This window comes from Pleurodeles waltl, unplaced genomic scaffold, assembly GCF_031143425.1.
Source record: "Pleurodeles waltl isolate 20211129_DDA unplaced genomic scaffold, aPleWal1.hap1.20221129 scaffold_84, whole genome shotgun sequence".
In the NCBI taxonomy this organism is placed as follows: Eukaryota; Metazoa; Chordata; class Amphibia; order Caudata; family Salamandridae; genus Pleurodeles; species Pleurodeles waltl.
The window spans coordinates 1650148-1662413 of NW_027150398.1; the positions used below are offsets into that span (position 1 = coordinate 1650148).

Genomic DNA, 12266 nt, shown 5'->3' on the forward strand with positions numbered 1-12266 from the left:
CCATGGTAAAAGGATGCAAATGTTGGCATAAACCATAGAGGACATCGGATTTGAATCTGTCTGTTGTCTTTGTGCAGTGCTTTATCTACTGAAGTTGGCATTTAGAGGCTGGCACTGCACTCATGACTTACACCGGGAGCCTTTCATTGTTTGGAGCCTGTGATGGGATGGTTCTGTTTGGTCATTAAATGATTACTCTCCCTCTAGGTACGATGAGTATTTGCGATCGTTGCTAAAGGCCCCACCTGTGTCCCCGAAGCCCACGCCACCTCGACCACCTCTGCCAAATCAGCAATTCGGAGTATCTCTGCAGCAGTGAGTAATTCTGGCCAAGTTTCATTATGCCCTCCCTTTGCCCTTCAAATGCCTTTGTTCTCCCACTCTTTTCTTCTCTTCCTTGCACTTCTTCTGTGCCTCCCCCTTCTACTCACTACTCTCTTTATAACCTGCTTAGATGGCACTACCATCTACTGTCATTCCACCTGCCCCTCTTGTCCTCTTTCACCCTGCACTTCTGCCCTCTTAAGCTCTCTCGCCTCTGTATTACCTTGCACTCCACCCCTATCCTCCACCTTCTCTCCCTTTTATCATCTCCCGCTCTTCTACTTCTCTCACCCGTTTTATTCCAGCTGCCCTTGCTCTGCCCTTTCGGAGCATTCGCTTTGCCCCATTCTACGCTTTCTAAATCCTCATACTGTCATGTTTCATTTTTGTTGTTACCCTGCAACTCTTCCTATCCCTGTACCCCACAGGCTTTCCCCCTGCACTATTCCACTTTACTGCAGCCCTGTGCTAAATATAACTTCCCTTCTATACCCACAGGCTCAGAGAGAAGAGCGCTAATAAGGAGAAGGTGCCACTGGTTGTCAGGGAAACTATTGCCTTCCTGCAGGAGCACGGTGGGTACCAAACTCTCATGAGCTCCTTTGGGCAGTAGTGACCACCCAGGGACAAGAGTTGTGCTCAGTACTTCTTGTAGGTAAGGGTGTTGGGATGAAAGTCCACTGCCTAGCTATTGGAAGAAGTGCTGTAATGCTGGATACAGATGGGCAGCTCTGGTCCATGTTCACTAAGTGAACCCGACAGTCGTGCTGCACCGCCCTGGTACTGGTGCACACCCCTGTGCCGTGTTTGCCAAGTGAGCTTGACAGCCGTGGAAGCCCACTGGGAAGGGGGTGCTCCATGCGTTTCTGGGTTTGTTCTGCACTTGATATGCCCCTTGGTACCAATGAAGAACCATGTAGCTCAGCTGTAAATGGCAGTGGCTTCCCCTCTGTCAGACCAGGCTGTGTTGTGAGTAACTGTGATGGCAGCATGGTTCCGAGTCCGCAGCACACGATTCTTACTTCTACTCCGTCTTCTAAAAGGTCCAGTCAGTTCCCCCAAGCAGGCTTCCTTGCCTTTATCATATGGACAGTCCTACGCTCCATTCAGCAGAATCGTATGCAGTAGTGTCAGCACCATCTGTCAGCATCACATTTGGAGAACTACCGGACCAGTTATCTCATAGGGTGCTGTGCAGCGAGCTGAGAGACAAGGTCGGTACAAGGTCGGGCAGTACTACTAAATACAATGCTGCAGGGACGTGCGAGAGAATCACGTTTGCAGAATATCGAACTGTAGTGCAAAATACAAACCTCAAAAAGTGCTCACTGTACACTGACTGACAGTAGACTCCCTTCTCATGAAGCGCAAACAGCTATAGAGAAGGCTCTCCTGTGACACAATAAAACCGGCGTCACTTAAGAAATAAGTAGCGCAGTGACATCGATATGGTATCATCAGTTTAGGAAAAGCAAAGTTACCACTTCCATGAAATCACATAAAGATATATGCACAGGAAGCTGAATTCCTATAGCAGACAAATTCTAGCAAAGATCCTGGGAAAACAGTATTGACACAAATGTCTGTCTTGGAATCAGGAGAAGATTCAAAGCACAGTATAGGGCCTGGAATTGCATCTATCTCACCATCCTCCGTAGGTGTCTCGCGCCCGGCTCTGGCGTTCCTTAGGTTTGAAGCAGTCAGTTAGCTTTGTCTGGGCCCTAGAACAACTCCTTGTGCATAGTGGAAGGAAGGAAGGAAGCCAGACGTCTGTCTCCCATTCTGAGCCAAAAATGGGTTAAGCTGAGATACTTGATTTCTGAACAGAGAATAAATCTTTGTGTCTATGCTTGGTGAAGTCAATTCCAGCAGCTGCCGCGCTGTGCTCCCTCCTTCCTAGATTGCTGTTGATTCTGGCTGGATCATATTTTTTGTAAAAAAAAAAAAAAAAAAATGCTTTGGTTTTTCAAGTGTTTTGACTGCCCTCTATGGCTGTCTTTCCCCATGGTCCAAACACTGCCCACGTCTCTTCATTTACTGTTGCCCCATAGTTCCCACTTACCATCACTAACTTAGATATGATAGCTCCTGTTGTTTTTGACAAAGCAGTTAAACTGGACTGTTTTTTGGGATTTATTTCCAAGGTGTGGTATCATTGTAACTTTAACAAAGAGCACATTTTTAATGAGTTTTTAATTTCATCCATCTGCCATGCCTTTAGTGAATAGTTTCAAACCTCTACATCTATCCCTCACATATTTTGTCTCAAATGTCTTAAATCCCTCCTTTGTTTGAGACGTGCTTTTTTCCTAGTGGCATAGCACTAAAGTTCTTCTGAGGAACACTGGTCCACGTGCTAGCCAAAGGAAGAGAACCAATGCTGAATGTGACAGTGGTTTCTATCCTCGATAGATGCTGCTCTAACATTGGAACGAGAGTCACTGTACTAGGAAGTGCACCGTTGCCAGAAGAGCCTTTAGCTACCAGGTTGGTCTCCCACTTGCAGGTCTTTCAACCTTCACTCAGGGAGCCACACCCTTTGGCATATCTAAGTGTTTTTGCAAAATGAAATATTTTTCTCCAAGGACGTGTACTGTAAGATATCTCTGAGATATGGGTGGTTCCACCACCCAGGAATAACCACAAGTCTGGAAAGGAGGAAAAAAGACTTGACAGCTGGCTGATACTGAAACTTCTCAAATTCCTTCAATTCGTTATAAACCTCTCTCAAAAGAGAACATCTGAATAAAAGAACAGGACTGAATTCTAGGTGACTTCTACCACTGCAACACAATCTGATGCCATTCTATTCTGGAAGCTGCTACATCATCCTTAAAAGAAATCGGATAGTACAACAAGCAGTCAAAGCAGTGATGCTTCTACTCTTCTTCATCACGGTCCTAAATTCATGAGGGCGAGTCCGTAAGCTGAAATCCAGGCACCCTGCGGGCCTTTACATTTAAGTTTAAATTGTTTGCTCCTTCCTTTGCCCTGAAAATATTTATATCTGGCATCTTCGTCAGCGACACCTTCAAATGGGTAGAACCAAAGTGTCTCCACAAGTTCCTGCAGCATGTGAAATAAACAATACTTCCTAGCTTTCAGGCAGCAGTAGCTGACCTTTTCAAAGGGGTAGTGGTCTCTGTACTTGACTTAGTAGTGAACTGCGTTTCCCTACAATGCAGACGTCCTTAAAGGAGAGCTGTGCATTATTGTGACGGGGTTGTACTTAAATGAGAAGATATTCTTCCAGTATTTGAAGCAGGGCCTTGCTGTTATCTCTCAGAGGCTTTACATACTGTGATAGCAAGAACCATGATGTTTGATTTGAATCATTTGTTTGTCGCTTTGTTGGTCTCAGTACAGGCAGGAGATCTTTGTATGCCACCATTCCCAGGCATTTTTATCTTGTGTTTTTTGTATCTGTCAGTTTAATGAAGTACCTCTATCTGATAGAGACTTCTGGTTTCAGATTCCTTACCTTAGAATTTCTCCCAGGCGTCAGACTGGATCCGGAGATTTTTCTTTGAGTAATATCCTTGCGCGTCAGTAGGTGACGCCACCTACCGAGGCGCAAGGGTATTGCTCGAAGAAAAATCTCCGGATCCAGTCTGACGCCTGGGTGAAATTGTAATGTAGGGAATCTCCAACTAGAATCTGTCTCTACTAGATATTTAGTTACCAAAGGTAAGTAACTTGTACTTCTGTTCCAGTACTATCCAGTAGATCAACATGAGCATCTGCGCATTTTCAAAAGTGAAATACTTGTGATGCAGCAATGTGATTTACTCCTCATGTTTTTGTAGGCAGTATTACTGTGACATCTTCACCATAGACAATTGTTCGTTTATCCAAGAGGCAGTGTGCATTTTTTATGGTTGATTAATGGTCACACATACAGTCTACTTCTGTGAAAACTGTCTTGGCCACTGGGGCAGGATGGAAACCGTGGAGGAGCAAGCAAGTCAAAAGGCATTCCAGGAGAATACAGTAAGGAAGCCCTTGATCTCCTTACCTTACAACCCACAACCCCAGCCTTGCTCGCTGGTATATATTGTGTCACAACTCCTGTAGCTTGGCTTCAAAGCTTGTGTGGCATGTAACTGAAACTTGCTTGCGCAATGAACTGAGAAAAGTTGGCACTTGGAAGACTCGGAAACACAGGCAGCATTCACAGTTTTTAAATGTTACAGCAACTGTCTAAAAAAAGACAAGTTTTTCAGCTTGGACTTCTTCTGATGGGAATTGAACATGTTCCTGCCGTGCAGTTACTATTTATCCTACATAAGCAATTGTCCTGCTGCCCAGTGTTGTATACTTGTGAAGGGAGTCAGTGGACAGGGCTCTGGTCTCATTGCCAATTAAACTTTCTGCTCTTCCCATCCCGCCACCCTCGAAAATGTGAGTTCTCCCCATTAACAAAGTCTGCAACAGAGACCGGATTCAATGTCTGATTGTTATTGGCTCACACTGTTCCTTTCTCCCCTCCTGTTCATGGTCTTACACATCTGAGTGAAGCTTTTTCTGGCAGCAGTGCTGTGTTAGACAAGGGATGGGGCAGATTCTAAACACCTCTAACCCTAAATCCACTGGCAGAAGGGGAATATGGTTCTAAAAGACCCTCCTTGTCCCTTCCTTTCCATTTGTCACACGCAGAAGACAATCAAATCTGCTATATTTTTTTTAGATTTGAGTGTGGTTTATGAAACAAACAGTTATGGTTTGTGTGCATCACAGAGGTGAAGTGAATTGTGTCATTTGCATCAAATGTAAACCGTTCTATGTTTTTCTCTCTCAGCCCTCTCAACAGAAGGAATCTTTCGGAGATCTGCAAATACACAGATTGTTAAAGAAGTGCAGCACAAGTACAACCTGGGTGAGTAAAAGAAGTGCATTTTGCAGTACGTATCCCATCTGCCCTTCCGGTAGGCACTGCATTAGAAACAGATTCCCATTCCACCCGTGCAACCTGTTTGGCAAAATACACTGATCTGCACCAGCACTTACAGAAAAAGCAGATCTTTGAGGTAAATTCCTCTCCAGCCCCAGCCCACAGTCAGGTGTTCCCTTTGACATCTCTTGGTGGAGCCCCTTTTCACTGGCATCACTCAGACCTTGCAGCGCCCACGCCATGTGCCCCTGTGGCACCTGTGCCCCATGCCTCTGCAACACCTGGTGCACCATCACTGCCTATCCTGACATCTAGAGCACCCACACTACCTGAACCTATGCATTCTTTCCAACTCACTTTACCATTTTTCCTTGGCAATCAACAAATACTAAAGGTTCTGCAGCCTGTATTCTGTAATGCATCATAAATATACCGAGACTCATGCCCTGGTCGGGCCAGGAGCATAGAGGCAACACTAGAGGGGTCATTTAGGCAATATCAATTAGCCTAACCAAGACCACTTTAAGGGGCGATGGGCAGGGCCTGTGGAACTCTCCTTAACATTTGACACCTGTGCCTTACAAGATGCTAGACCACCCTGGGACATGAAGCAGAGTCTACCTTAAACTGCATCTCTTTCTGCCACCACCTACCTCTTACTGTAAGGCTCTGCCAATCATTGTTTCCATCAGGAACATTCCAACTTTTGACTTGTGAGTTGGAAGCGGCTGTGTGATGAAGGACAATGCCTGAATCTTAATGCTGACAACATGGGTGTAGAAGTCCTGGGTAGCCCCCCCGCCTCCTCCCCACTGTAAGGTCAGCAGCGTTGTGTCCCACTCTTTGGGCCACTGTCCTTCTCCATCTCTGGGCGCTCTATCACTTAAGCCTCACATATAAGTGGTTTCACTGTGCTTCTTTCATTTGAAAACCTTTAAGAAGGTTCTCACCTTTCTTCCCTGTGATAAACATTTCAATATCAATCGCTATATTCTTGGGTCAAAACTCTGATGCAAACACCTTCTGTTTAGGCTTTTCTGTCTCTACCATTCATCCCATACCATTGGTCTGGAATGCCTGCAAATGCTCTCTTAAAGGTGCAGAGACAATTACAGGACAGTTCTTCTGGACTTAAAGTAAGTAGGGGCCAAGGTCCAAGGAAGCACCAACTGTTCGGGCTTACCTGCCCGGGTGCAGAGGTGCGTCCAGCTGTGGTAGCCTCAGACGCTACACATTGAAGTCAGTGGGAAAAGTACCTGTAGGAAAGAGGCTGCAAGTCGGACTGGGGGTCAAGTCCAGCAGAACCCAAAGTGAGGCTCGGCTCTTGGGGGTCTCAGGACCACAGAGGACATTGTCCGTCTCAGTGGACTCGGACTGGAGGGCTCAGGTGCATTGGTGTTTTGTCTGGTGGGTTGGCAAGTTTGAGGCTCACACAGTACCTGCAGAAGAGGGGAAAGAAACACAGCAAGACAACTTCTGGTGTGCAGCTGCCATCTCCCGAAGTGCCTTGGCGTGCACGTAAGGTTTGGCAGCGGCGGTGTTCCGGTTGAACACAAACAAGCCTTGGTGCTTGCAGCTGCTGGTAATACCCTAGGTATTGGTGCAGGGAGGCTTTGGGCAGGCTTATCGTCTCTAAAACTGGAGGGGTCAATGGGGCTGTACTCCTGGGCACTTGGAATCCTCTTCCTGATGAGTAGCTCCCTCAGTGGACCCGATGGGCAGCAAAACGAGGAACCGCCCGTTGCCCTTGGTGCCTGCTAATGCAGTTAAGTGCTTCCACCGCTCCAAGGGAGATGCTGGCTGGCTGGTTGGTGAAGTGCTGACAGGCCTCCGAGGTTTTTGGAGGATGACAAGCTGGGTCTTTGCACTTTTCGGGACAGGAGCTGGTAAGCAGTGTGTGATGCCAAAGTCCACAGCTAGTCCACAGTTCTTGCGCTGTAAATGGCTCTTCTTTGTCCTTCTTCTTTAGTCAGTCGACTCTGAGTTCCCCTAAATACTGAATTTAGGGGCATTAAGGGGAGTGTAGGGTAGTAGCCAATGGGCTACTTACCCCTGGAGTGACTACACCCACTTCATGTGGAGAATGGACATTTCCCTGACTCAGAGTTCCTAGTTCCACCAAAAAGATAATGGATCCTTTCCTCCGTTGAGCGCTTGAGGCTACCCACTTTAGGGGAGTGACTAGCCTGGAGGTGCAACACACCTACTGCATAGCTAATTTCCCACCTGCCCTGGTGCAAAATGGGCCTCAGGGCAGGGGGTGGCAATCCCCAGGTCTGGGAGAAGCTAGGGCCACAAAACAAAGGGCAGCAGAGGCTTTAAAGCCTCCTGCCCAGATATGTTGATTTACTAGCCATTCTGATAGAGGTGATCAATCAGTCAGTCAGTATTTGTAGAGCGTAGCACTATCACCTCTGGGGGTATGTGGGCGCTGGGGTGTGAGGTCTCAGTTAAAAAGTCAGGTCTTGAGTTTCTTTCTGAAGTCCACGAAGGAAGGTGCTGTTCAGAGGTGGAGGCGCAAGTTGTTCCAGTTCTTAGCGGTGATGTAGGAGAAGGAATGGCCACGGCTGTGATGGATTCGGGAGGGTGTGCGAGGGCTAGTGAGGAGGACCGTAGATGTCTGGTGGGTTGGTGGTTGATGTAGGCCAGTCCTTGATCGTTTAGGGCTTAGTAGGTGTGTGTGAGGATTTTAAACTGGCATATCTTCTGGATGGGGAGCCAGTGAAGGTTTCTGAGGTGGGGGGGATGATGTGGGCCTGTTTGGGGAGGACCAGGACAAGTCTACCTGCCTTGTTCTGTATGATTTGGAGTCTTTTGAGAAGTTGGGTGGAGATCCTGGCATAGAGTGCTTTGCCGTAGTCTAGGTGACTGACGACAAGGGCATGGGTGAAGGATTTTGCGGTGTTGACTGGGATCCATCTGAAGATTCTGCGTAGCATGTGGAAGCAGGAGGAGACAACTATGTTCATTTATCGCTTCATTGTCAGTTCGCTGTTGCGGATGCTAAGGTTGCATGCGTGGTCTGCTGGCAGGGTAGTGGGGCTCAACTGCGATGAGTGCGGTCGCAGTGCTGTGGTTGGCACAGAATACTGACTGGGAGATGTTAAGCAGGTTGGTTTGTTCACTGAGCTGTTGGTTGATGACCTTCTCGAGTACTGTGGCTGGGTAGGGGAGCAGAAAGATCAGGTTATAATTTTTGAGTTTGCTGGGGTCGGCGGATGGTTTATTAGGAGGGGTCTGATTTCTGCGTGTTTCCATTTGTCCGAGAAGACTGCCATGGTAATGGAGGTGTTGAGCATGCTGGTAAGTTCTGTGCTGATGTGCTTGGTTCCAAGGTTGAACAGGTGGTGGGGGCATGGGTTGGTGGGTGCTCTGGAATGAATGGATGACATGATGGCCGAAGTGGATTGAGTGGTGCTGAGGTGGAGGACTGTGGGTTGAGGATCGAAGTTGTTGTAGATGGTGGCAATCCTGCTATGAAAGTAGCCTGAGAGGATGTTGCAGAGTTCTTGAGAAGGGTGGATTGTGTTGTCTGTGGCTGCCAGGTTGCCTTATCGATGCAGGCTGTGATGGCTGCTCTCTTCGCTTCCTTGATTTGCCGGTGGTAGGGCTGCTCTGTGGGCAGCTCTGTCAGAAGGGTTCCTGATGGATCTCCATCATTTCGCGAGCTGGTAGCAGCTGCACCTGGAGGTTCTGAGCTCTGGGGTGTTCCAGCTGGCTTGTCCTGGGGTTTTGTTGGTTCTAGCTGGCTTCAGCAGGGCAACTCTGTCAGCGCATTCTGTGATCCAGGTGGAGACATTTTGGATGGCCTGTTCTAGGTCTAATGAGGCCTTGGGTTGGGAGGCGCCGAGGGCCTGAGTCCACTGTGTCTCTGTTACCATGACCCAGCAGCGGTGGTTGGAGCTGTGGTGCTTGGTGATTGTGTGCTGTGTGCCAGAGATGGTGAAGTAAATGATGGTGTGGTCGGACCAGGTGATTTCTGTGATGTGACTGAATTTGACTCTGTCACTCTGTCCGGCTTTCTGCGTGGGCTTGGTGACCAGTTGGGCGAGGCTGATGTTATTCATGTTCTCCAGGAGAGTGGTAGAATTGGCTTTGTTGGGGTCGTCATTGTGGAAATTGAGGTCGCCAAGTAGGATTTAGTGGTTGGAGTCTATGGCTGGAGGCAAAGGTGTTGGGGATGGCAGGGCAGAAGGCCGGCCGAGGTCCCAGGACTCTGTATACAAGGGTGCCTCCTAACGTTGTCTTGGCATAGGTTTGTAGCTGGAAGTCTGGGTTCGTAGTTGTGGCGATGTATTGGATGGTGTCCTTGAAGATGATGGCAATGTGATAACACCTTCTCTGGGGCAGCCATTGTTTCTGGCCTCTGAGAACGCAGTCTCTCCCCTCCAGGGGGTTGTACACTTGTCTGTGGTAACAAGATGGTTGTTACCAGCCAGCCATCATGCTGAAAGACTAGTAGGTTTCAGGGGGCACCTCTAAGGTGCCCTCTGGGTGGATGTAATAATATATACAATATTGGCATCAGTATACAGGTTTATTAGGAAGAGGTGTTTGATACCAAACACCATAGGTTTCAGTGAAACCATCATGTAGCTGGGGAACGCGTAATGACCAGTGCCCAGTACATATGCTTACAGTGGTTTCCCTGTTCACTTGCACCATCTAGTAATTGAACTAGACAGCACAGGGGCACATCTGCTCATGCAGAAATGTCCTCACATGTAATGTAATGCATCCTGCCTTAGGTCTGTAGGAGTGACTTACATATATTATATGCAGTGACTTGGGCATGGCCCACAGTGAGTGTGCCATGTTGTGTTTTCACACATGGTTTGCACCATGTCACGCAGCCTACGATGGCAGCCTGCATGCAATTTTTTGGGAGATATGCTGCAGCCCGCATGAGACCCTCTTTAGTACCCATGCCCTAGGTACAACGGGTACCATTTAGTAGGGACTTATAGGGGTGCTGAAGTGTGTGCCAATTGTACACAATTGAGTATTTAGTTTTTAGGGGAAAGAATACTGGCACTGGAACCTGGTTAGCAGGCCTCAGAGCACTGCCAGAGTCGAAAACCAGTATTTAGCAGTTCAAATGGGGGCAAAAAGTTAGGGGATATTTGCAAAAAGAAGTCCAGTTTCCTTCACCTAGTTAAATGCATTGCTCCTATGTCCTTTATTTTACTTTTTAAAAAGCTTTACAATAATGTGTTTTTGATCAATAGTTGGCTTCTAGTGACTCTGTAGTTTGAGAAATTGGGTTTGTTTTTCAGGAAAAAAGAATTAATTGAGACCAATATGATATGTAGGTAGACTTGAAAAGTTAATTTTTATTTTTTTAAATTAAATGTTATAAAAATAGATATTTTCATAACATGCTCTGGGGTCTTGTGGGCATGACCATTCATTGCTCATGACATGAAGAGTCCCCTGATGTAGGACTAAAGTACTGGTGAGTAACTTTACTTCCTTCACGTGTCCTTGTCACACCCTCCTCCGTTGTAGGTTAAAAGGAGTATTTCTTAAGCATCAACTGAACTGCGTTCTTCCAGTTATGTGCCTTGTTGCTCAGTCCTTTCACCATCCTTTCCTCGGCTGTGACCTCTCTCCTCCTCCCTCACCTCCCTAGCCACATTCTTCTTAGCCTAACTATTTAGCCGTCTCAATTGCGTCCCTCCTTGCTGGCTCGCCTGTTCACTCTCTTCCCTTTCTGCTTTACTCCGCTTCCTCCCGCTATCCTCTCCTCAGTCGCTTCCTGCTCTCTTCATCCTTCTCCCTGGCCTTTGTCCTCAGTCTCCTGCCTGGCTTTTCTAATCATGCTTGCTCCTCAGTTCCTCCCCAACTCTTCCTTATTTCCCTCTTCTCTCTTCTGTCTCCTCGTCTCCAGGCGTTCCTGTGAATTTCGAACAGTATGAGGATGTTCATCTCCCGGCAGTCATCCTGAAGACATTCCTGCGGGAACTACCTGAGCCCTTGCTCACCTTCGGTCTCTTTGATGACGTGGTCTCGTTTTACAGTAAGTGAGCCAAGTGAATGTGTGTCCGGCCATGTGAGTGGGAGTGTCCTGCCATAGCAGAAAACCACAGTTTTCTTGCACTAAGAGCCCGTCTCAGGAGCTGCTACATGTTAACAGAGATGTTTTAGCAGAAGAGGGAAACATTCACAGAGCGCACCAGGTGTGTCAACCACTTCTCTGGATAGTGCAGAGCTACCTTGTGCTGTTTACGCAGTACTGTTAGTATTGATGCCTTCATGTTGCACTGTGAAGTTCTCTGATGCTTCAAAGTGAAGTAGTAGTAGGAGCCTAGAGGGCTGAGCGATCTCTGGCGGAGGCGTACGCTGCAGAACAGGGAGCGTGATCCATCTAAGAAGCATGTGGGTTTGAGTGCTGAGTACTCTGATGATGGCAGGAGGGCCTCGTGTGAAAAACTGGAAATCTGAGGGGCTGCTTGCCCTGTAGGGTAACACCGTACACACCACAGCGTGCCAAAAAGCTGTTCAGGGCTGTAGGAAGGCCCGAAGGAGTGAGAGGAAGGACACGGTGCAAATGGGCCAAAGACCAAAGCAGAGGAGTGATAACGGGCAGTGAAATAAGTTTTTAGTTTCAATCATTTTATTAGTGTTTTAACATTGATATAGTTTGGATTACAACAATAAGCATACTCCCCTCCACTCCCTGAAGCGCTACAGCAATGATTTTATGTTTCCAAATAGAGCAAGTGTTTCCCTTCAGACCTCTCAACAATATTTGGGGCCCTAGTTGAAAGGTTTCCCTTCCTTGAGCTTGTAGTCTCTCTTTAGTACCTGATCTCAGTGGTACCCACCCAAAGGAATCGAAAATTATTTTTCCTATTGATTTTGGAACTGATATCATGTGTTTTCTTTTGTCTCCATCAATATGTTATAAATAGAGCTCCCGGCTTTACGGTATTTATTTTTTTGTCATTACCGTCTTTTTATCCATATGTATTTTTTTAACTAATTTTGGGTTTTGTCAAAAAACAGTGAAACTAGTATATTTCCACATCTATTAACCAATAAATGTTGG

At 47.1% G+C, this 12266-nt stretch overlaps 2 protein-coding genes across 3 annotated transcripts in view; one reads left to right on the top strand and one right to left on the bottom strand.

Annotated features, from left to right (window-relative positions):
- LOC138281256 (rho GTPase-activating protein 1-like) overlaps window positions 1-12266 on the top strand; it is a 158770-nt gene that overhangs the window by 125357 nt on the left and 21147 nt on the right. For both annotated transcript variants that reach the window (XM_069219585.1, XM_069219586.1), the window contains exons 8-11: window positions 208-315; window positions 823-899; window positions 5123-5200; window positions 11106-11234. In XM_069219585.1, coding sequence (XP_069075686.1) covers window positions 208-315; window positions 823-899; window positions 5123-5200; window positions 11106-11234 — 392 coding nt within the window. The remainder of the gene's footprint in view (window positions 1-207; window positions 316-822; window positions 900-5122; window positions 5201-11105; window positions 11235-12266) is intronic.
- The window catches only part of LOC138281257 (SPRY domain-containing SOCS box protein 3-like), a 189857-nt gene that overhangs the window by 39598 nt on the left and 137993 nt on the right, over window positions 1-12266 (bottom strand). The window lies entirely within an intron of this gene.